Raw genomic sequence first — 26,380 nt, 5'->3', positions numbered from 1 at the left:
ATGTCTGCTTATGCACACTATTGCCATTGATACAAATGTTTATAGGCAATCTGCCATCAACCCACTATAATGCAGTGTGGAACTTCATATGTGTACTGAGTGGCTTTAGGTTCGGATTAAGTAATGGAAGGTTTGCTTTTTAACAGCTTATTGATTTAGATGTCTAACGTATATGAAGCTGTTTAGTACCTGTCAGAATGAGGTGTTGTGTTCTGTGCGTAGTTCCAGCTGTACTGCTGCTGAATATATGCTTAAAGTTTATGTAAACCCAAGAACAATAATAAAATATTTTGCAGCTCACTAGTTTTTTAAGGCATTTTTTTCCTTTTCTGTTGCTGCTGCCAACACACTTCCTGTCCTAGGGTGACAACGCTCACTATCTTTACTTTATCTGTGGAGGGAACAGCACTGTCATTCTGAGAGAATTCTGAGACAATGCGAATTGGATGCGGGGAAAACCTGCATCCAATTCGCATCAGTGTGAACCGAGCCTGAAATGGTAGCATAAAAGTCAGTTCAACCAGTAGTTCAGTTATGGGGTGCTATCAGCAGATTTGATGCCTTCCTTTGGCAATTCTGAAATTAACTCATATAAAACTCGTAAATCTACTAACTCATAGCAGACCAGAGTAAGCACTGGCCTATGCGCCCCACACCATTTAAGGGCCCCGCGACAATGGATCAAATTAATATGTATTTGATCTTGGTCCAAAAACAATTAACAAAAATTAAATTGAAGCTTTCCTAGATTGTTTATAAAGGATAGAAAAAATGAATTAACTCAAAGAAATGAAAATGTCACATTAAAAACCACATAGAGTAAATACTGTATTAATGTAATATATCCAATAAAAATGTTAAGTACTGACCTGGACATTTTATAGATAGGCAATGCCTATCCTCATATTGATTAGTGGTTACAAATTAATAATAACTACTGCAGTAGGGAACAGACACAAAGGATACCCTCAGCATCTTTCCAAATAACTGTTCTGCTTTATTATGACGCAATTGAAGGTTTTTATACACATGATTACATAGGTATCACGTTAATATTACAACGGTATGTTTATGGTAACCAGGGGCGTTACATAGGCAGGCTAATGCCGGCCATACACGGTTCGAATTTCGAAAGAATTTTCTGTCGAAAATCGTATCTAAGAATTTTCGTATGAATTTCGCACCATTAGTGGGCTGCAGCAACAGCCGATTTTCGTGCGGAAATAAAATTTGAGGAATCGGACATGTTGGAAATTTTTAGAAAAACGAACGATTTTCTAATCAATGATGGGAGAATCGTGCGAGAAACGTAATAAGAAAAGAAAATGTACGGAGATAAAAGAAAATTTACGGAGAGAAAAGAAGATTCCCAGCCAAGAAAATTCTTTTCTGTAGCAACATGAGGTGAAATTGAAGGCTTGGTCGGCCGAATTTCGAAAATCAATGGTGGCATCATCGGATCACAAAAAAAACATATTTTCTGATTTTGAAAAGAAAATTTGTTCGAAATTCGACCGTGTATGGCCTGCATTATTCTAATTAGGACTCGAAATAATGCAAACATGTAGTGAAAAAGTTATTAGTGCCATGTGCACAGTGAGGGCAGTGTGCAATAAATACAAATTTACCGTACATAAACCATAGACATTAGGTTCATATTACTGTTAGTCTCCTAAAAGCTCATCTTCTTTCAGCTGTCAGTTTGTAAAACAAATTGGTGCAAACTACGTATGTGTAATGTACAGTAATGATGGTCATTGCTACTTAGTTCAATGTTATCCCACTAGAGCATACACACAAGAAACCTCCAGAAACCTATGAGGGGCACCGCAAGGTTTTGACTGCTTAGGGGCCTCCACAGAGTTTAATCCGTCACTGTGCAGACAGTCAAGTGTGACACAATCCCACAGTTGGACTTACCATAACTTACTATAATCAAAGGAATGCGGTAGAGTCATAAGACTTTGCTTCCTATAACCTCTGATACATAGTATAAGACTTTGTATGTGATTTAGCCTGACAGTTTTCAACCAAAGCTTTTGACTGGAGGACGTTTTTAACTGACAGATAGATTACAATGACTTCCTCAGAGAGCAGGCATGGAGGAAGTGGGAATTACAGGCTAATGGTCAAAGATCGTGTCCATATATTTTGTCAGTTGGGTTTTGCCAAGTTTTTGGTGTGCTAAAGGGAGCCTAAAGGCTAAATATATTTTTAAATGACTCGATCTAACAAACCATCACTCCCCAATCCCAATGCTTACTAAAGCTACTTACACTTACCTTAGATGGGCATATGCAGCCAACTTGATCTTGGCCATCTCAATCTGCCCTCATTGCTGCCAGGGACCTGTTTCTGCCTTGGCTGTAAATTCATAAGATCCCCACAGGCATAAGACAAGTTCAATAAGGATGGGCAAGACATAATATACTGTACATATCTCTGGGTTGATGTAAGCTGGGCGTTAAACAAACCTGTGATGATCTGTATACATTTTTACTGATTTTATGATGAAGGGTAAGAATGCACTAATGAGGTGCTTTGCTACACAATGGTGAGCATTTTAATGATCATAAATTGAAAATACAGCTACGACATCTGTGAACTGGACTGTGAAAGGGGAAATGTACTGTACAAGAGATAGATATACTTTACTAATTATATTTTCCTTGCAGCACGAACACCAATGGGAGCTTCAACAGGCAATGCATCTCGTGCCTACTGATTGAAAACTGTACTTATGTCAGTGCTTCCTTCAGTCACACTCTGGAGTACTTCTTACTGAAATGTGAAGGTATTATAGCCAGTACAATTCGTTAACTTGTCTTCTGAAATGATACATGGTGCTATACATGATCAAGTGCTGAGCCATAAAAAGGTAATGCGAGGAAAAGCACATTAAAGCAAGAATATGGGCCATTTTATTTTATTATTGAAGAACCAGTAAACATATTCAAATAAGACACTCAAAATGGGCCTACGCATTCTATGCCGCTGATATTATAAAAAGGATTTTATGCCCCTTACTGCGAAAGGTAATTGCAATAGAAGACCGCTTAGATTTCAATGACCCAGTAAATTCAGAAAGTTAGGGAACTCTTGTACATTATTTATTGCGTTTGTTTTACAAACTGTAACAAATATGTTCTTTTGTGAGCAAATTTCAATCCTCTGTGTTCCCCCATTTTCATCTTAGAGTGAGCCCGTGAACAGCATCAACCAATAATAATGTTCTGATCACTTACCAAAAATTAGCTGGCTATAATGTTCAAATGTGTGCAGGCAACCTATTGGTATTTAAAGCTGAATGTATTAATAATTAGGAATTATGATCTCAGCAATGGCCAGTTAGTGTTCCTGAAAATTAGGAACATCGACTTACCTAGGTAGGGTAAGTACCTTGATTTTAGTCTCTTGTAATCTCTCCACATTGCTCAGACTGAGAGGGGGGGCAGCATCTATGACCAATCAGGTGTGCTGCTCGTAAGAGGAGGAGAGAGGACCTCATCTCTTGCTGCGCCTTCGGTGTTCAACCACAGGTTGGCGGAAGGTGGTAATAAAGCTCTGTTTCTTAAAGAGAAAATGACACCTTGTCCATTCATCTCCCCCCCCCAACCCATCTATACTCACCTTGGCAGGACTTCCCCATCCCTTTTCCTGCTACCTCAGCTGGGAAAAATACCCATTGCCTCCAGGTGGGCAGGAGCATGTGACCGCCTACTATGTAACAGAAGTTTAACAGCCAATTACTAAACCTAAATACTGTCACATGACCGAGGGAGTGACATCACCACTCCCGCTAGCAACTAGTGATCAGCTTCCTGTTTTCTTTTTTTTTTTTTGCCAAAGCTTAACCACTTAAGGACTGGAAAATTTTTCCCCTTAACCACTGGCCAACTGGCTCACTCCGATATACGTCTGCAAAGTGGCACAACAACGTACCCGTACGTCGCTGCGTCATCGGTGGCTAGCGGAGACGTGTGCGCACTGCGGGAGCGTGCCCACAGGTCCTGTGGACTTGATGTCCCCTGGTGACCCGTGATCGTGACGTGGAGAGGTAGAATGGGGAGATCAGTGCATTTTTATAGCACGGATTGCTGTATAAATGCCAATGGTCCCAAAATAGTGTCAAAAGTATCTGATCTGTCTGCCGCAATGTCGTAGTCATGATAACAATCGCAGATCGCCACCATTACTAATGAAAAAAATTTATAATAGAAATGCCATAAATCTATCCCCTATAAATCTATCCCCTATCCCACCATAACTTTTGTGCAAACCAATCAATATACGCTTGCTGCGATATTTTTTTAGTAAAAATATGTAGAAGAATACATATCGGCCTAAACTAAGGAAGAAATTTATTTTTTTATATATTTTTTGGGGGTATTTATGTAAAAAATATTGCTTTTTTTTTCAAAATGTTCGCTCTTTTTTGTTTATACCACAAAAAATAAAAACCGCAGAGGTGATCAAATACCACCAAAAGAAAGCTATATTTGTGGGGAAAAAAGGACTGCGCAATTGTCAGTTAAAGCACTGCAGTGCCGTATCGGAAAAAAAGGGCCTGGTCAGGAAAGGATAAATCCTTCCGGGGCTGAAGTCGTTAATTTTTTGCGATACTGCACTGCGCTTTAACGGACAATTGTGCGGTTGTGCGACGCTGTACCCAAACAAAATTGATGTCCTTTTTTTCCCACATACTGAGATTTCTTTGGTGGTATTTGATCACCTCTGCGGTTTTTATTTTTTGCACTATTAAAAAAAGAGTGACAATTTTGAAAAAAAAACAATTTTCTTTACTTTTTACTATAATAAATATCTCCCTAAAAATGTACAAAAACAAATTTCTTCATCAGTTTAGTCCAATATGTTTTCTTCTACATATTTTTGGTTAAAAAAAATTGCAATAATATTATATTGATTGGTTTGCGCAAAAGTTATAGCATCTGCAAAATAGAGGATAGATTTATGGCATTTTTATTATTTCTTTATTTTTTACCAGTAATGGCGACGATCAGTGATTTTTAGCGGGACTTCGACAGATCGGACACCTAACTCACATTTTTGACACTTTTTTGGGAACCAGTGACATTATTACAGTAATCAGTGTTAAAAAATATGCACTGTTATTGTACTAATGACACTGGCAGGGAAGGGGTTAACACTAGGGGCGATCAATGGGTTAAATGTGTTCCCTAACTGTATGGGGGACTGTGTGACTGGGGAAATATACAGATCCGTCTTCCTGCATAGCAGAAAGACAGGATCTGTGTGATCGCCCCTGTCAGAACGGAGATTTGCCTTGTTTCCACACTGTCCCTGCGGGGAATGATCGCGCATGGCAGCTGGACATCGAGTCTGCCCCACCCATTGATTGGCTCCCCCTACTGGCCAGTGGGCACACTCGCGCAGACAAAAAGCAGTTTAAGAGCCGACGTACAACTAAGGCGATTCGTGGAAACCAGCCACATTGTCAAAGTACAATGGCTGGTCCTTAAGTGGTTAATTGAACAAGCTGAAGTTAGAAGCTGATTGGCTACCATGCACAGCTACACCAGATTTTGTCCTCTCCATTTTTAGTAAATTAACCCTATTGTCTCTCTCTAACTACAATAGAGAAAAAATCAGGTGACCTGACTGGCTATTCTGTCTGGCAGAGCTGTGTAAATCTCAGGAATGGATTAACAGAAATACAAATCAGGCAGATAAAATAGTGACCTTATATGTATATCAGTGGGGTATGTAGCTAACTGTCTGAAGTTTAGTTCGGTACATTTTATTATTTTTTAATAAATGCACAACTGCACTATTTAGTGTTATTCTGTCTGCCTGGAGTTCAGCTTCAACCAGAAGTGCACAATTTGAAAGAAAATTGTATTTAATTGTATTCAGTTTGATTACTTATCATCTTCAAGGGCTGAGTATGACAGTATATTTTGAGATATACAGGCATACCCCACTTTTAAGTACACAATGGGGTTTATTTACTAAAGCTGGAAAGTGCAAAATCAGGCTCACTTCTGTATAAAAACCAATGAGCTTCTAACCCCAGCTTGTTCAATTAAGCTTTGGTAATAAAACCTGGAAGCTCATTGGTTTCTATGCAGAAGTGAGCCTGATTTAACACTTTCCAGCTTTAGTAAATAAACCCCATTGTGTACTTAAAAGTGGGGTATGCCTGTAATGGGGGTGGGTTCACTAAAGGCAAATAGACTATGTACACTAGCACTCATTTTCCCCAGAGCTTAGTAAATGTGGTGAAGTTCTGCTGATTTCCATCATCCAATCATGTGCAAGCAAAGATGCTGTTTTTTTTGTTTTTTTTCCTTGCATTTGATTGGGTATTATTTACAAAGTGAAGCTTTTTCACATTTACTAAGTGAAAGGAGTGCAACTGCACTTGTAAAGAAAAAAAAGTCTATTTGACTTTAATAAATTCACCCCAATGAGTCTCAGCAGATATGGTTTGAGTTTATTGGTGTGTTTAGCATGTTTGCATGTCTGTGAAGTGCGTGTCATCATTTTAGATTTCTCAACTAGATGTAAAGACGTAAACAGTTTGCTCATTGAAAGCTGCAATCTCCCGGCATCTAGCTACCATTCTGCTCTCCCATAGAGAAAAGGGATCTTCGCTATCTGCGTGAAACAGTTCAGATTGTTGTCACTGGATGAAATGGGGAAAAAATAGAACATAAGCTATGTAAAAATAATATGCCATTTGATTCGTATGATAATATCTTCAGTATAAGAACTTCATGTATCACATATAAATAATTCATAAGGGCCACAAATAAAGAGATCTGCAATCGGCAAATAGATAGCGTGCTCGCCAATTATCTCCGTTGTGCAGGGCTCTTTCTCTCCTCTCCGTTCACATTGCTGGCAGCTGCTCTCTTAAATCATTCATCAATGTGTACGAGGAACTCTGTGGATGTGGGCACCAAACATCTGAATTCCTTTTGTTTACACACTGGCAGTTTTGCTTGTGGTGTAAAATTATCAGCTGCATAAACCCGGGAGAGTATCTAGGAGGTGTCATGTGAACCATATTCTGCAGAGTGTTCGCTTGGAGTCCTTTTATCTTTTATGTTGCCATTGCATTTGTCTGGGAGATACTGGGGTTTGTTTTCTGTCTGCATTGTGTATGTAAATGTTTAGCATTGTAAGACACAAATGAACTGCTGGAAAATAGAAATTTATAATGAAAAGGATAAGGAGAACATGCAGAAATATATGATTAATACAGGGATTAAAATATACCTGCATATGCCTGTTTTTTGGAGAAACATGGCTGTCATGGCTGACATAATTCAGAAAATGCTAGTTCCCTGGCTGCCTCTCACTATAATACTTCATAGGTCTATATGAATAAATGAAATTTTATATGTCTGCATTGTGTTGCAGAACTGAAATCACATTAAAAGGATAGCTCACGCCATAGGTGAATTTTCTTATCTGTGGACATGGAACCCAATATCATTATCTGTTTGGGTATAACCCTTTGTTATTTTGCTTGTTTTAATGGAAACTAACAATAAAAATATATTTACCTCTAAAAGGGATAGTTCACCTTTACCACAAAACTGCCTATGCAGATAAGGGGCATCTGTAGATAAAAACAAACTGTGTAGCTCTGACTAAAGTTGAATAAAGCACTTGCTATAGGTTTAGGCCATTTACATACCTTATTAAACCTGACTGGAATACTAACAGGACTTGCGAAGTACTCCCAGGACATTGCTAAGTGAGGCCTAGTCATCACTGCTCACCTAAACCACCACAGGAGTGATCTCCTAAATGCTGAGCTCAGAGCTACTGCATCAGGAGAGAGAGAGTATGCGAGAGGGTTTGAATCAAAGAAACAGCTCACTCCTGTGATGGTGGAGGTAAGTAGTGATGACTAGGCCTCACTTAGTAACATCCTGGGAGTACTTAGCAATGTCCTAGGAGCATTCCAGTAAGGCTTCATAAAGTATGTAAATTACCTATACCTATAGCAAGGGTGTTATTCATCTTTAGTCAGAGCTGCACAGTTTGTTTTAATCTACAAACATCTCTTACCTGCAAAGGTAGTTTTTTTGTACAGGTGAACTACACATTTAAGGACTTGTTCACACCATTTATGTTGGTATGATGACCATCACACATGTATGATGTGAACAGGGCACATAGAACATAAGTAGACATGGTGGGAACAAGCCCTCACATATGTTATCTTTTGTGCTGGCATGCATTGCATTCGGGCAGCCCAGTTATCTGAATAGGCTGTCAACCAAGGATGAGCTAAGTGCAGTCTGAACTCAGTCCGATCCCACCTGTGGGAAGCTGTCACATGATTACATCCCCACCAGCCCAATCAGCTACGTCCATGACCACGTAGTTAACTGTGTATGGATGCTCATGATGTCATTGACCTAATGTGGTCAACCTGGCCACATTAGGTCAATGATATTGCCCAAATACGGCCCTGTGGCCATATGAGGTCAATTAAGTTACAAACATCCTTGCCCTTTGTCTATATGCTGCTGAGGGGCAAGGAATGCCTTGATAATGGGCCAAGAAATGCTCCAACCACAGCTGATTGGGCCCGGCTTGGATGCAATCATGTGGCAACCTCCCCTAGGACCAAGTTTGGGCTGAACCTAGCTCATCCTAACTGCCAATACATCACAAAGCAGGAAAAGCTGTATATGTACATATATATATATATATATATATATATATATATATATATATATATATATATATATATATATACCATGCATTGTGGTGTGCTGCAACACAGCTGTGTTGAATGTGCAACAAATGAATGCATTGGGATGCTATTAAAAACAAATGGCTATCACACCACGTTATGTACATTGAAGTAACACTTGGTAAAAACCAGAGGCCAGATAACCGATAACATGAGAACCATGATTTTCAGGTGGAGAGAATATTGTGGTCTAGATGTTTCTCTTATGACAAGCCTGTATTAGAGAAAATCTATGCTTTGTCCACATAGGTCAGAGTAACAGGTGTGCTTTATTGTCTACTCTCCAGCATTACATATCTTCCCTTTAGCCCAGGTTCACATTGTTGCGGGTTAGAAATCATGCGAGTTCAGCTGAACTATGGCAATGCAGTCTGACTTCGGGGGCAATTTGCGGGTTCCTGCACAGATGTCTATTCAAATTGCCCCCGAAGTTGCCAAAAGTAGTACAGGATCTACTTTTGGGAATCGGTGTGGCGCCACACCGATTCAGACAGTGCCGTTGCCAGCGATTTGACATGCGATTGGCGGCCGATGTGAACATTGGCACAATCCTCCACCATTCCATTCAGCTGTTGGGATTGAGGGAAAGGATCCCTATATAATATAGTCATCAGAACATGTATTTTATCTTTCTATATAGCAGCTTGTTTGAAGTTCAGCTAGTATTACACTGAAATCAAATATATTATTATTTTGATTACAATAACCATTATTTATTATTATTACTCTATTTTATAGGTCCGAGGATTCCTACAGTAACTATCCATAACACCACTGACAACCAAAGTAAGCTTAAATATAACATTTAATTTTTGCTAAATGCTTTTTTGTTTGTGTGTTTTACTTTTTTCTTTTTTCTTAATATATGAGCAGTAAAGCACAACTGTTATATTACACTGCAAAGCAATATTGCTGCCCCATGTATGTAAATCTTAAATTTGCTGACTGAACAGAGGATAAAGGTTTTTAAAGCATGTTGAGAGATTATGTGCATTAATGCAATCTTTTTTACATGCATATCTAAAAAAAAACTGAAACACTTTACAGTCTCCTAAATTAGAAATGTTGCCAGGCAATGAACATTTACATTGATCCACATTCCTAACAAGCAGTATGGCAATTCTAATACAAGCTCTCATTGATCTCTAAGGCTATAGACACGTTGGAGCAAGTAGTCATCACATTTTACAAGAAAAGCAGTGAAGTCCTTTATTTTTTTTGTAGAAGGTTTTGTTCCAATTTAATGGGCCCTCCTCTAGGGGTAACAGTCCCATAATGCCCCACAGCGCTCACCAACCATTCAGCAGCAACTAACAAATGAATCTCTCCATCCATCTTTGCTCGGTGAGAAGTTTAATTAGATATTTCTTGGGGAGCGAGTATTAAGCTAGCTGTACACTAGCAGAATTTTGTTTGAAAATGTTAATTTTAAGAAGGTTCATCCTATTTTCTTATCATTAGTGGGGTCAAGTCAGTGTTTGTTTTTGACAATAGTGACGAGAAAATTCAAAGTTTTTCTCCAACGTATGTGGTTTTAGTTTGGGAAATTACATTCATCCTACAATCTAATGTTACAAGCAAACAAAGTTTTGGAGTACTTTTGTCAAGCCATCAAAAGTACTGAGAATTTTTATACAAATATTTGTGTGAATGGTTGCTCAAAAATCTAGTAGTGTATGGCCAGCTTTAGGCTGTGCAGGATACCCACTAGGTTAAAAAAGAATTATTTTCACAACTAGCTCAATAGATGAATTCAGCCTCTCTCACAGACTGGGATGGCGTGCCTTTAACCCGAGACCTGTTGAGATTTGATATTGGGCCTTTAAGATGAGACCAGCATTACTTAATACATGGCGAGCATTTCAGGGTTCCTGTGGAGTCTACTGGTAGCAGCTTGTGACTAGCCCTCCAGAACTCTCACGACAGAGAAGTTCCCTCTGCAGGATGCTTATAACTCGCAGCCATTTGTCTGCTCCCTTTCTTTTGGAGTCACCTTCCAGAAGGGCAGCAAAGACTTCAGGCCTTGGGGCCCAGAACTTTCTCCTTGCAGTAATCCTCCTAAGGCAACAGGCCTGCCCAGAAGGCAAGAAACAACGAGCACAGATCCTACCAGTTCAGAGTCCGAGAGATAACAGTGAATCCTGGAAGTTCCTCCAAGTATTTATACTCGCCTCAGCATACACCTTTGGTAAACAAAGTTCCTAGTGGTTGGCCAAAGCGCAGTGGCAGTGCATCCATAATGGTGCACGCCCTCTCTCTCCTGCCACCCCCTCTACCACCAACAGATAGATTCATGCATTGCATGAATCTATCCATGGCTGCCGCTGCCACCAGGGGGGTGTTTTTGAAGCACCTGATTAGAGCCATAGGCTCTAATAGGGTAAAAAAAGTGAACATGCTGTGCGCTCGCAGGTCACTCAGCTGTGTTAGAAAAGTGAATGAATATTCGCCAATCCAGTGTTTGGGTCTGTTACCTGTCACCTGACAAAACAGGCACCGCTATTAGGCGGCTATCAGGAGGAGAGAATGGGAGATGAGGAAGGCAGGAGATGCACGAAGGACCCTGCCCGTCCCTGTCAACCACTGCCCCACCAAGACAGGGTAAGTGCTGGGCAGACAACGAGTGGGTGGGGGGGTCACACTGGGGGCATTCAAGGGCACACTGGCAGCATTTAATGGGCACACTGGCAGCATATGATGGGCAAACTGGCAGCGTTTGATGGCACAGTGGCAGCATTTCATGGGCACAGTGGCAGCGTTTGGCACAATGGCTGTGTTTGATAGGCACAGTGGCAGCGTTTGAGGGGCACAGTGGCAGCGTTTAGCACAGTGTTTGCATTTGATGGGCACAGTGGCAGAGTTTGATGGCACAGAGGCTGCAATTAATGATTTTTTTTCAAAACTTTTTTGTGCCCCCCCCCCCCCAAATTTTGAGCACTAACCGCCACTGGCCAAGGAGAATATGAATGTTCATCACTCAGGATATTGTCACTTCCTTACACTATTGCCAGGGACACCTCCGAGCAGCAGGAGGAAGCAAATGGTTACCTTAGCTCTAACCTTTTTCACACTGGGGCACTTTGCAGGTGCTACAGCAGTAAAAATACAGACTGCAAAGCGCCCTGAAAGAGCCGCTCCTGAAAAAGTCCTGCTAGCAGCATCTTTGGAGTGGTGAAGGAGCAGTGTGTATACCGCTCCTTCACCGCTCCTGCCCATTGAAATGAATGGGGCATCGCAACTATACTGCCGGCAAAGCGCCACTGCTGCAGCGCTTTGCAGTGGTTTTAACCCTTTCTCAGCCGCTAGCAGGGGGTAAAACCGCCCCGCTAGCAGCTGAATACTGCCACTAAAATGATGGTAAAGCTAAAAATAGTGCAATTTTACCGCCGGCACCCGCACCGCCCCATTGTTAAATGGGCTTTAGGGGAACTTGCAGAAGGCAGACTTTATAAATCAGTCCAGGACACATACAGCCTGGCAATACTAAATTTTTAGTAGAAACTTGCCTGCATATGGCAAGGTCACTACACACACTTTAGTGCCCCTCTCATTGTCTTTTCAATCAGGCTCGTCTGTTAGGACCTGATCGGAAGCTCCATGCAGGTCTATGGGTAAGTCGATGTAAACAGACTTGTGTCAGTTTACATTGTACATCTGCCTACCTCTGAGTCTGTCCAGGTCTAGAAAAATATTACAGAAAAGGATTGCATCTTTTTCTGTGCTTACCCATGACAGATCTGACATATGAAAGATAGAAAACTGGTCTGCCATAGTTCGCTATCAAGATGCAGAAAAAAAAACTGTGTGGGCACTAATGTCACAAAGTGCACCCCTCCCGTTCTGCTGGGGATCCCCTACTGGACAGGACAGGGCACCCCCATGTGAAAGGACTCTAAACCTAATTGAATCGCTTTATGATGCTTTCCTTGGTCATCTTTCGTCATTATTCATAGTTCAAATAATGTTTAGCTGTAACAAATCTCTGCAGGTTTTATAGGTGTACACAGCTTGTAAACATTAGAGCAGACACAACGTAAATTATATCTTTTACAGAGTATAATTTAAATGTCGCCACTTAGCAGTACAGCACTACAGCAGTAGCTGTATGTAAAATGTTTCAGTTTTATTGCATGGTCACATTAATAAATACAAATGCATACATTTACTACTCTTCCATTGCCAGCATATAAAATCTTTATGTGTTTGTTCTTACAAATAGAATAACTTATTTCTGTTACTTGTGCTGGACTCATAAAGATGTTCAGAAAAATATTGCAGGTGATTTTAACATAAAGCATAATTGCTTTATGTATTCCTTATATTCACGTAGATCAGGAGAGATCATTACTTATTAAAATCTACAACTTTTTGAGCGTTTTCTAAATTATTCATTTGAATCGGCCAATATAATTTCCTTGTGTTAAGTAAAAACCATACTTCAACAATGGTTGAATCGCAGCAACCCATAGTAGCCCATCATAGTTAATTTCTTCATCTGCAACTAAAAAAGAAACTACCTGACTAAAAAAGAAAAAAAAAAATATTGTTTTATTTAAATAAAGTGGGCAAATGATTTACAAAGCCATTTAACCCCTTAGAGAACAACTGTATTTTATAATTGCACCTTAATACCAGATCTTTGCTTTACATGTATATTGTACATTTACATCAGTCCTTGTCCTCAACGAGCATAAAATTTAAGGTCCCTAATTCATATTCATGCATACACTTGGAGCCAATTAACTTACTAGCATGTCTTTGGAGTGTGAGAGGGAACCTATGCTGGCACAGGGAGAGCATGCAAACTCCAGACAGGTAGTGCTGTGGTTGGTATTTAAACCGCTGCTAGGCGGAAGAAGTAACCACTTAGCCACTGTTTCAATTTGCCTTTCAAAACCATTTTAAACAAAGGCCAGGAAAACTCTCAAGCAGGGGGGATTTGATTTAAATCAAGTTGATTTAAATCACTAGTAAAAACGCTTGATTTAAATGTTAATGTGAGGAGAAAAAAAACAGCCAGTCACTGGCGGCCAGGAGAGGGACATCAGCACATCAGTGCCAACCAGTGTCACCTACCAGTGCCCATTAGTGCTGCCCATCAGTGGCCATCAGTGCCACCTATCAGTGCCACATATCAGTGCCCATCAGTGCCATCCATCAGTGGTACCCATCAGTGCCACCCATCAGGGACCATCAGTGCCCATAAGTACCGCCTTAACTGTGCCTACCAGTGCACACCAGTGCAGCCTAAAAGTGCCCACCAGTGCAGCCTATCGGTGCATATCAATGAAGGAGAAAAATTACCTGTTTGCAAAACTACGAAACATGATTTTTTTTAATTTTCCATTTTTTTTGTTTAGCAAAAAATAAAAATCCCAGCTGTGATTAACCTCCCTGGCGGTATGATTATTTCCGATTTTAGGTGCTGAAAGCGGTACCATTATTTTGCATGAAAATATGGCGTTTTATATTGTAGGCCTGTAATTCTTAGGAATAACTCAATTAAATCTGTCCAAACCAGAGTCTAACATCCCGGGTATGATAAAGTTTGAAAAATGAAATCATAAATTATAATATAATAAATAACTATAAATAATTATACCAAATAATAATATAACAATAATAAAAATGATTCAATAATGTAATCAAATCAAAAACACTGAAATTTTCTCAGTTGCAGAATTGTCACTGTCATTAATTTTCAGTATTTGATGACGGATCTCCCCACAAATCGCTATCCCTCAATTCTAATTTATTCTAATTTATTCTAATTTATTCTAATTTATTGTCGCTGTTTTCTAGCTGGTCTAAAATAATTTTTGATGTAAAGGGACAGTTTTGGTTGCTATGGACAATCTCCAGTTTCCTGGCATAAAGAACAGTTTTTATAAGATAAAACGGCATGCAGGACACTGGGCAGAACACTAGGGACAAAAGGGGATGTGAAATAAAATACATATAGCAATGTAATCTGTAAGAGTACATTATACTGTATGTAATGTGTGTGTTTCACTTTTTGAATTTGGCGCTGTTCTCCGTCCCTGTGCGCCGCAACGCTCGCAGGGAACGGAGATCGGCTCCGTGACAGATCGAGCGGAGCATGGCTCACTCGTACAGCGGGGGGACATCGCTGGATCCAGGGGAGAAGGTAAGTAACATCTCCCTGCATTCAGCAATGCGGTCCCGAGTCTGGCTCGGGGTTACCGCTTTTGGTATAAAATCTCCACCCCGAGCCAGACTTGGGAATACCGCCAGGGGGGTTAAATACCACCAAAAGAAAGCTCTATTTGTGTGAAAAAAATGATAAAAATGTAAGGAATTTATTTGGGAATCGGTGCGGTGCCGCAAAGTTGTCGTCGCACCCATTCGGAGGGTTTGGCATTAGATTGACATGTCTGTGTTCCAGAAAAGATGGAGCCTAAAGAGGAAAGGGTGTGGTTTACAGATGACAGGGTGGGTATTAAACAGGAAGGGGCTTGACATTGACAGGAAGGGGTGGGTCATATTTAAATTAGGGGGTGTATATGGTGTATAAGTTTAGTGAGGACTAGGGCAGCACAAAACCTAAATACACCACTGGCTCAACATTGGGTTTTCTCCATTGTCTACGCTGCAAGTGCACTTTGATTTTGGGACTTGATCTTAGTCCATTGTATACTGAGGAGTATTCAAATATCTAATTTTCCCTGCAAGAAATCTTGCCAGCACACAGGGTAAACTCTCTACAAAGTTGCTCCCACTTAGGAGCTGTGTGTAACCAGAGGGACTTCTTTCATTCACACACATTGAGATTTGACAAAAAAGATATTTCAGACTAGTGTGTTGTTGCCACATCCCTAATGTAGTTTAGAAAAGAAGAACCACCTTCGTTGGAACTTTATAGGCAACAACCGCACATAAATAGATTAGAAAATATATTTATTAAATGTACATAAAATCGTTTCGATCATAGAGTGATCGTAGGTTTAAAAAAGACATGTTGCAGAAAAATATAAAAAAAGACAAAAAACACACACACAACATGTTACATGGTTTGCATGACATAAAAAATGTTACTCTCCGGTACAAAATGATATCGGAGATATGTCTTTTTTAAACCTACGATCACTCTACGATTGAATGATTTTATGTACATATAATAAATATATTTTTGAATCTATTTATGTGTGGTTGTTTCCCATAAAGTCCTAATGAAGGGGGTTCTTCTTTTCTAAAACACACAGTGAGATTTGGTCTCATTATACAACAATGAGGTGGTCATGATTTTAGACTGTGTATGTCTTGTGTTGTATATGTAGCTTTCAATAACTTTTTGATATTAATACATTTCGTCATTTTGATATGTACAGTGGGATGTGTAGATTTATTAGTTCTGGAGATGGTTGAGTGACATCAGGTTTTTTAGTTTTAGTTTTACATAAATAAATATGAACCTCAGGGTCATCCAATGACCAAAACGCAGTATTTTCCACATTCACACATTCAAATTGCATATAGCCAGAGAACATTTGATTTTGTCCAGAATGCAGTTTTGATGGATGAACAGCTATGCAAATTTTTAATAAAATACACCCCGTAGAGTCTTTCCAACCATAAATACCTATTAGCAGTGTTTCACATTTCAAGTTGAGCTCTAGTTGAAACATTTCCTCCAGCCACCAATTATGTATGTTCAGGGATCTGCCCTTACATAACCTTACTTTACATTGAAAGTGTTGTGCGCACTTTTGGTGACAAAGAGGTAAAAAGTAATCTTCTGCGATTGCTGAATACCTACTGGATATATCCTTTAATTTCCACAATTTAGCTGTCAATATTGTCAGCATGATCATGTCACAGCACACAGCAGGGAATAGAATAATATGACACATTTAAATAAACACAGCCTGTGGGTAGGCCACAGATGGGATGTAAATTATTAAAGAGCTAGCAACCACAGGCATAACTGAAGGTATATCACAGCTTGTTGTTTCTTTATTGTTTTGTCTGCATTGAAGTCAATGTGTTCCTGTTAATTTGGAGCTCTGTACAGATATAAGGCTGTATTCACACCTATGCATTTTTTGTGATTTTTTTCATTTTGCAGATTTGCACAACTGTCCATTTATCATGGTTTCCTATGGAACACGTTCTGTAGTGCAAATCTGCAAAATGCAAACAGCACTAAAAATGCATAGGTATGAATCCAGCCTTAGGGAGCAAAAGCAGAATCCCCTGTAAGGCTGGATTCACACCTATGCATTTTTAGTGCTGTTTGCATTTTGCAGATTTGCACTACAGAACGTGTTCCATAGGAAGCAATGTTAAATGGACTGCAGTGCAAATCTGCAAAATGCAAAAAGCACTAAAACTGCATAGGTATGAATCCAGCCTTAAGGAAGCCATCATTTCCCCTGCAGAGCTTGGTATCTCCATCTCTCTGATGTAACCAACAGACTTTATTTTTATTTAATTTTTTTTGAAGAGATACAAGCAGCAGTTATTAATGTGTATGTTAGCAGGCAATTGCCCCAGGTCAGCTGCTTTCAACATTGAAGGTTATGGAACCAAAACCAGAAAAAAAGTCCCTGGCCCATTCCATAAAATGCACAGATGTGAACGTGATTCATAGGAATCGATGTTAATTTGACTGTAGTGTGTTTCTGCAAAACTGAAAGCTCACAAAAAAAATGCATAGGCCGAACTGGCTACCTCCTACACAGCTTGATCCCAGATGGGGTGTGGGAGGTGAAGGAGACGGAAACCCCCAGCTCACATATGGTAGAAAAGTAAAATGTATGGTTAACCACTTTATATTAATGTTCGTTGTTTTCAGAATTGTTCTGGACTTTGTTGCTGGTCCTTTATTGTACTTTTATATACCTTCAATAAAAACGATTTAAACCGAAAAAAAATGCATAGGTGTGAACCAGGCCTTAGACGTGTTCACTGCGTTCCAGTGCATTTTATTCCTATTTTTTTTATATTTTGACACTTGATGAATCTATAACAAAGGTTTCTCATGTGGGTTCTAGTGTTCTGGACATAAAACTGCAGCATAATGTACTTTTTGGGAAAGTACTGTAACAAAATACAGTGATGTGAACTAGGGCTATTGGAATACATGGCAATTACATACATATATATATATATATATATATATATATATATATATATATGTTTGTCTCTCATTTTGTTGTCAGGTAAATATGAAATACTCATCTGATAGACTTCAGATATTTATAACTTTGCTAAGCACGGCCTAATATAAAATATGACATTTGGACAGAATGTTTATGTGGCAGCTAGCGAAACAATGATAGTTGTCACTTGTCCTCCTTTTATTCTTGTGTATTTCACAGTTACTCTGATTTATAATTCTGATTAGGGTAATATAGAATAACTATGGTACTTAAAGCGGAGGTCCACCCTAAAGTGGACCTCCGCTCATCGGAACCCTCCCCCCCTCCGGTGCCACAATCGGCACCTTTCAGGGGGGAGGGGGGTGCAGTTACCTGGATAATCCAGGTAACTGCACCCACTTCCGGGATAGCTCTCTGCGGAAAGGGGCGTAACGTACGCCCCTTTCCGCAAGTGCCCGCCCCTTCCCGCAAGTGCCCCGTTGCCTGCTGGGAAACACACAGATCCCAGAGGCAGCGGGGAGCGTCCTTATTGCGCAGCGCGATTCGCGCATGCGCAGTAGGGAACCGGGAAATGAAGCCGAAAGGCTCCATTTCCTGATTCCCATACCCAAGATGGCGGCGGCAGGACCCGACAGGCGACCTAGAGATCGGCTTCGGGTGCCGACATCGCGGGCGCGCTGGACAGGTAAGTGTCACTATTTTAAAAGTCAGCAGCTGCAGTATTTGTAGCTGCTGGCTTTTAAAAAAAAAAAAAAACGCGGAGTCCCGGTGGACTCCCGCTTTAATATTAGCATGTAATCTTTTGTTCAGCCATTAGGTAGCGCTTTAGGCTTTTTCCTACATGCTTTTCTCCATCAGTGTCATCTGTAGTAAAAAGCTGGTAGTTTATTGGGCTCAGTAGCTCAAGTTGGAATTTATAAACATAATTAAATGAGCCACAAGGGTTACTCTTCCATCAAACAAAGACAGCCAGAAGACTGTGCTGTGTATATAAATATTAAAATTGAAAACCATAAATATGAGTTTTAATAAAAAATAATAATAATTTAAGTTGGTCCAAGGCCATTACCCTTTTAGGCCACATTTATATAAAAGTGTTGCAGTAATGCATGGCATGTTAACCCATGGTTATATGTGCACCGTAGTAGACTGCAATTCATTTTACATGACGCCCAACACAGAGATACAAAACACCTACATTATAGTGCACTGCAATGTGCATCAAAGACTAAAATTTACCTGCATTGTACTGCATTTCAATTTCTTTCAAAACGAAAAGGCTGCCATAGGGTAATACATGCTAACACACAAAACAAAGTGATGTTATTAACCTGCCACAATATTATTATATTATACAGGATTTATATAACACCAAAAGTTTGGCCAGCTCTGAATTCAACCTAAAGGGGTGCCAAAAGGTTTTCTGCCCAGGTTGTACCAGCCCATCAGATTGCCCTTTATTGCCTATAGGTATTTTAAAATAAATATATGGAGTTTAGGGTACTATGGGATGGATTAGGCTCCTGTGTGAGAAACTGTACTAATGTTGATTTTATATTTAGTAGTGAATGTGATAATCACCAAACATTCACTGGCAGTGACTGTGTATGAAACCAAATTCATCAGGAAGATTCGCTTGCAGTAAATGTTTGGTGAATGTCACATATAAATATGCCCCTATGAGCCTGAGAAGGGCACCATGTAAAGTGAAGCTTGAAAGCAACTGATTAAAAGTCATGATTTGAGCATGCTTGGATTCTTTAAAGCTGAATTGCAGGAATTCAGCAAAACGTAAAGGCACACTATGCGTTAAGTCCAATTAGGTGCATGTCCCCTCCAGGACTTCTATTACTTATATGTGAGGTTTAATGAACTGCCTGAGGACACACTCTGGCTTTGAGAGGGGAGAAGCACACAGAGCAGCTATGCCCGCCCCTCCCCTCTGCTGCCTAGTCACAGAAGCTTTAGTATTTTGTGAATGAGTGCACATAATACAAAGGCTTCTGTGAATGGGCAGAAGGAGGAGGGGTGGGGTGGCGGGCATAACAGTTCCAGCGACTCTGCTCTTGAAGGAGCTGTGACCACAGTGAGCAGCATCAGAGCTATGGAAGTTATCTTCCTGGTTCACAATAGATCTGTCAGATGTGAATAATAGAGATAAGTCTACAATGCAGCAGGCACCTTGTTAGCTTTAACTCATGGTATGCCCCCACTTTTACAAAGAAGCTGAATTCCTGCAATTCAGCTTTAATTTCCCTTGAATATATTTCCCTTATACAAGAGTTATCTTCTACGTAGCAATGTATAGGGAAATTTTGGGGAGATTTATTTCTTTTAGTTTTTGGATGGCATGGGGAAAGGGTAAAGTGTTACTAAACCCAGGACCCTGCATTCACTATATCTGGTTTCCCACAGTATGCAGTCTTGTGACTTCTGTCAGTGCCTGGTTAAAGCTTGTAGAAGGAGTTTTCATACTGCACTGGCTGTCCTTTCACAATCCAAGAGCCCTGACCCTCTGTCTGGACAGTACTGATTGGCCCTGTGCTGATCACATGCTCTCTCCCCAGAAAAAAAGACCTCTAGCAATATATACCAAACTGAGCATTTGTAGCCTGACTCCAGTAACTCTGTCTTATCCGGACATGTTCTGGAGTCAGTGGAAGAAGAAGAGGATCTGTGAATACAGGATCAAACAGCCTTTTTGCACAATGCAGAGGATTAACCCATTAGGTTCCACAGTGACTATAACAAGCATGCTTTACAGTACTGTGTATACAACTGATTTTACTGTTGTTGGTTTAGTAACACTTTAAAGCCTCATACGATCGGATTTTCAGTCGGGAAACGTGTGATGACAGACTGTTGGCGGAAAGTCCGACCGTTTGTATGCTCCATCAGACAATTGTTGCTGGATTTTCCACAGACAAATGTTGGCTAGCAGGTTTTAAAATTCTCCACGTACAAATGTGTGTTGTCGGATTTTCTGAGCGTGTGTACACAAGTCCATCAGACAAAAGTCCAAAGTACAAACACGCATGCTTGGAAACAAGGACAAGGCTGAAGAGGTTGGTCTTGTAAACTAGCGTTTGTAATGGAGAATTAACATTTGTGACATGGCAAATTGTGAAATCTCGAAAATACAGTGCACAATTCTCTTCTTCTTTAATGGGATAATAATGAAGCTGCTTTGCTGGTGATACTGATGGAGTTATTGCAAACACATTTTCAAAAGCTTTTTTTTCTAGTGATATCAAGAACAATATTATTATGCTTTTATTTGTTTATTTATTTTTATTTGGGCAAGTTACCACAACACCATTATCCCATAGTTTTTAAAGCGGAGGTAAACCCTAAAGTGGACCTTCCGCTCATTGGAATCCTCCCCCCCTCCGGCGCCACAATTGCCACCTTTCAGGGGGGAGGGGGGTGCAGGTACCTGTACAGTACAGGTATCTGCACCCACTTCCTGGATAGCTCTCTGCGGAAAGGGGCGTAGATTATGCCCCTTTCCAAAAGTCCCCCGCTGCCTGCTGGGAAACACACAGATCCCAGAGGAAGCGGGTCCATCCTCATTGCGCAGCGCGACTCGCGCATGCGCAGTAGGGAACCGGGAAATGAAGCCGAAAGGCTCCACTTCCTGATTCCCATACCCAAGATGGCGGCGGCAGCACCCGAGAGACGATCGAGAGATCGGCTTCGGGTGCCGACATCGCGGGCGCGCTGGACAGGTAAGTGTCACTATTTTAAAAGTCAGCAGCTGCAGTATTTGTAGCTGCTGGCTTTTAAAAAAAATAAAAAAACGGGCACTCCCGGCGGACTCCCGCTTTAAGATCAAAGATATAACTATGTTGGTGTCCCTTGTCAATTTTACATTGTATTTGTTTTAAATGTAACTGCCTACTCCAAAATGGTCATTTGAAGTTAAACATAAAACAAGTATTATTCTACACAATTTCTTAATTGTGCATTAAAAAAAAAAGAAAACAAATAAAATTAGAAATGCGATCTGCCAATAGAACTTAACCAAAAAGTGTATTCTATGCATCCAAAATTATAGAAAATATACCAAATCAAATCATTATTCAACCAAAAAAATAATGTTAAAGCAATAACTCCAAGGCCAATAATAAATAACACGTAATCTCCTCTGCAGCATGTCTGGTTGATGAACAGCCGTTCAGAAACTAACTGAAAAGCACAAAATGAAAAGTGCGAACTGAAAAGCGCAAATCAACACTCACCAAACTTCTACTAACACAATATTAGCAGAAGGAGCCCAAAGGATGGCGCGAAAAAGCTTAAAAACCATGTAGTACGTCAGTACGTTCGTGTTTGTTGCCCGAAAATTCCTTGCTGTTTGTATGCAAGACAAGTTTGGGCCAACGCCCTGCAGGCAAAAGTACACTGTTTTGTTGGCCAACAATCCGATCGTGTGTACGAGGCTTTAGCCCTCTGTCAGGTTTTTATTGTTGTCTTTTTCTTATTGGGAAGGTTCTCCACTCTCTTTGTCCTGATGACTACTGTCACTAAAACAGAGAGGGAGGAGAAAGTTGTCTCGAGAACAAGAGATAAGGGGCCAAATTCTCCAATAGGGAGGAGTGTTCCGGGGACAGCTCTCTAGGAGGGCAATTCCCCTCACTTTAGGAGATTTCCTTGAACTTCTTAGTGTGTCTCTAGAACAGGAAGTGAAGGGGAATTTCCCCAAAAGGAACACAAACCACAAAATATAAACTGGCAGCAGTTTTAATCATCCCTACTATTTCCGAAACGGAAAACAGAAGTTTTGGCTGCGTTCACTTTAAAGATAGAGCAAATATAAGTCACACAGCAGACTGGCTCAAAGGTAAAATTTTGGCACACCTTATTCACCATGAAGTAAAGTTTGTGTATCTTTCATGCCTAGTTCTGTTGCTGTTTTTTTATCTCTGTTTATTTTATCAATGATGCTGTGATGCCATAGTATGATGTTAATATTTGCTGAAAATATTTTTAATGGAGCTGTTGTTCACACAATTTCCTGGGAGGATTTCAATTCCTTTCTGGACATTTCCAAGCCTCGTCTGTTGATATGTTCTGTGTTCTTATAGAATAAATAAGTTGATAATGGCTAATTGCAAGTCTCTTTAGAATATTATGGGGCATTCATATTTATCTGAGAAATAGCAATTTCTGCTCCGCTGAATAATGCATTCCCAGTGGCCCTAAAACTGAACAAGAGTGTCCTCTAGGAGATATGCCAATCTCCTCTAAGCCATAACTATTTATCCACGCTAGCAATTATAGGAACAAACACAAGACTCTGCTCAAGTCCCCTGAGTGACAGGCATCTTCCAGCTGATAAAGCAAATTCTGTTAGTTTTAATTAAATGAGAATCCCATAAAGAACTGAGCCTTTTACACTTTCTTTTCATTAAAAAAAATAAATATATAGGTTTATTTTATTTTTATTTATATATTACCTTTTTAGATTTTTTTATACTGACACACTGAAAATACAATTCTTTCCACTTTCGAAAATATACACTATTATATTACGGTGGGGAAAAATCAATATTAAAAATGTGCTGCCTTCCAATATTTGAGTCTATAATAATGGTTTCAAATGGTTAGTCAATAGTGAGTAAGACTTGCAGCAGTGCAGAATTGTTTTTTTAAAGGGCGATTCCATAATGACCTTAATAGTGGAACGTGAGCAGGGATTTGTGGTGTGTATATTACACTGAACTACGCGACTCAATTTCATTGAGCTGAGGCTTGAAAATCCCAAGGCTTTACTAGGACCAATGGCTTGTACTTCCACCTTATTGGGGGTCATTTATCATTTTTTATTTAATTTTTTTCAATTTCTTCAAGTACTCAAGTCTTTCAAGTACTGTTTCAGATAGCCACCAATTGTATTTATAACCTGCTGTGGAAAATGACAGTTGAAGAACCAAGCTTTGAACCTGATTGATGCCTTTGGGGAGATGTGAAACAATTGTTTCCTAGAATAAATCATGCTGCTGTGGTGCGAAATACACTTCTATAGACTTTGTGCAGCCTGTGCATCATAACACATTTTTAAAACATGAAGTCGTTGTTTTTATTTTATTTTTATCCTTTGTTGCATCTCATCTGTCTGCCATGCCTGTACTTCAGTGATGGTTGCACAACATTTCTCCGGGCAGGTTCCCTGAGGAGGACAACAGTGGACCATGCCTGGGTAACGTGTGTTGAAGTTGCCACTCATGGTCTTCAACAGAATCCAGAGTGACAACACAGGAACACAACTGGGTATAGCGTTGTCATCCTATAACAGGAGGTGTCTGGACAATAGCCCTCATGGGAATCACAAGGTTTTATTTGAAAGCTTATATGATATTTTAGTGATTGGCTTTACTGTTTCTCTACTGGTCTCTAAAAACAATAAGAACTATAAGTGGGTGAGATTAAATTTCAGCAGTTATTAAAGACCACAGTGTAATACTGATAGCCACTGGGGGGTAGAGCGCACAAATCTGTGTATGTCATGTAATACAGTTGTGTTTGGAATAGAAAATGTGTAAAAATTGCTTTGAAGAGAAAGTACAATCCTAGGCTGGCCACATACGGTTCAGCAGGAACCGGACGAGATTCGAACCATTAATGGGCAGGCTGAATATACCAAGTTGATTGATGAATCAACTTGGGTACAACCAGCCTGCCAGATTCTCTTGTGATTATCACAAGCAGCTATAGCATCACTGTCTTTCCCCACCAAGAGAAGACAATTGCCCAGCAGGAGGGATTCCTGCATAGCACTGTCCTCGTTGATGGGGGAATCAAGCAAATTTCTTTTCTGCAACCCGTGTTTTTTTAGGTATATATCTTAATGCTAAAATACTTAACAATATATTTTAGTGGTTTTGTAAATATGCTGCACATGTACTGTACATGGGTGTCTATATGTGTGCTCTGTGCTGCTTTTGCAGTGCTACACAATGCTTGTGCTTTACTGCTCCCTCTCTATAAATACAAAAGTCTAAGGGGTTCATTTACTAAAGACAAATCAGCTGTTCACTTTGCAAGGGAAATTGCATCTCACAAGAGAATGTTCCCCACAGCTTAATGAATGAGGTGACGCAATATACTTTTTTTCCCTTGCGTGTGATTGGGTTTTCTTTTCAAAGTGTAATTTCTTTCACATTCTGAGGAAAGTTCCCTTGAAAAGTTCAACTTTACTTGCAAAGAGAATAGCCTATTTTCCTTTAGTAAATACACTGCCTTGAGACTGATATCTTATGTCAATAGTTGCCAAGCAATTGGCTAAAGTCTTTGTAATAATGAATATACCCTGCATCTAATAGCTAAAGTATAAAGCCTAGTACACACTTTCTGTTCTTTTTTTGTTTAACCCAGCAAGGCTCTGGAGGAGCCGCTGTACTAACCATGCAATGTTAGTACATCAATCTCCCCTGCTGTGCTATTGTGTTCTGACATGGGGACGGCCCCCCTGCCAGAACACTGCAGTCATTGCTCTCAGTCATTGGGAGCCGATCAGCAGGTCTTTTTTGGTTATGCCCAATTGTCAGAAGCCAGCCGAATTTCTGTCTGATTGGCAGAAGTACAAACAGGGCTAATATAGGCCTGTTTCTACTGAACCACATGCTGCTGCCCGACATTTGGCCTGTGTGTACTAGGCTTAAGGTTCTACAAATAATACAATAACAAAAATATGGAAAAACAAATATATAAAATGATAAAATCCACATAAAAATAACACATACACTTCAAAAATAACTTGAGATGGTTTCCCAGTGAAAAATATATTTTTACGAGGAAACTGTATTCCAGATTGCCTATGACTTAGGCTAGGCATACATGCATACATTTCTCTCATGTGACCGATGGACTGATGGTGAAACAAAATTTAATAGATTCTTTCATCCACGTTAAACAGATGGAGGAATCTTTCCTGCTCACTATTGTATTCAGGCGGCTGATGCCCGCAGTTGCTAGAATACTTGAAAAGTGATTGGATGCAGTCACAGTCTGGCTGACAATTTTCTACCTGGCTCTTTCAATTTTTCATTTGAAGTTTGTCAAGCTGGGTGGTGCTGATATTCCCGCGTACAGCTCGAATTACGGCTAACTTAGCAGGTATTGTCCAAAATGCATGCCATGTAAGGCCAGAAAATGCCTTCAATATAGTCAATATTACTGATCAGATCAGAATTATTTGTAACTCAGGTCATTATTTCTAATTCTATTCTAATCATCTTAATTATATTGATTTAGGTCTAATTGAGCTAGAAAATAACTCCAGAGTGAAAGCTGTGATAGAAGACAGACAAATGCCTTACTCAGAGTTTGTACACATTCAACTGGATGACTACAGTAAGTTGTTTATGTAACATGGCTGTGCTAGTTGTCAGTGTGATTCAGTAACATGGATTTATTGTAAATTGGGGATGTCCAAAGCATGTAAACACATCTGTCGGTGTCATAAAAGTACTGAAAATGCTGCAACTGTACGGGCATA

General features: G+C 39.9%; 1 protein-coding gene across 4 annotated transcripts in view; it reads left to right on the top strand.

The window, feature by feature from the left end:
• The window catches only part of DPP6 (dipeptidyl peptidase like 6), a 1,860,394-nt gene that overhangs the window by 1,770,372 nt on the left and 63,642 nt on the right, over positions 1–26,380 (top strand). For all 4 annotated transcript variants that reach the window (XM_077491167.1, XM_077491164.1, XM_077491165.1 and 1 more), the window contains exons 16-18: positions 2,676–2,794; positions 9,497–9,544; positions 26,137–26,235. In XM_077491167.1, coding sequence (XP_077347293.1) covers positions 2,676–2,794; positions 9,497–9,544; positions 26,137–26,235 — 266 coding nt within the window. The remainder of the gene's footprint in view (positions 1–2,675; positions 2,795–9,496; positions 9,545–26,136; positions 26,236–26,380) is intronic.

Source organism: Lithobates pipiens, unplaced genomic scaffold (genome assembly GCF_037356315.1).
Source record: "Lithobates pipiens isolate NorthernLeopardFrog02 unplaced genomic scaffold, aLitPip1_a1.2 Scaffold_19, whole genome shotgun sequence".
Taxonomy (NCBI): Eukaryota; Metazoa; Chordata; class Amphibia; order Anura; family Ranidae; genus Lithobates; species Lithobates pipiens.
This window is presented reverse-complemented; position numbering and strand designations above follow the sequence as displayed.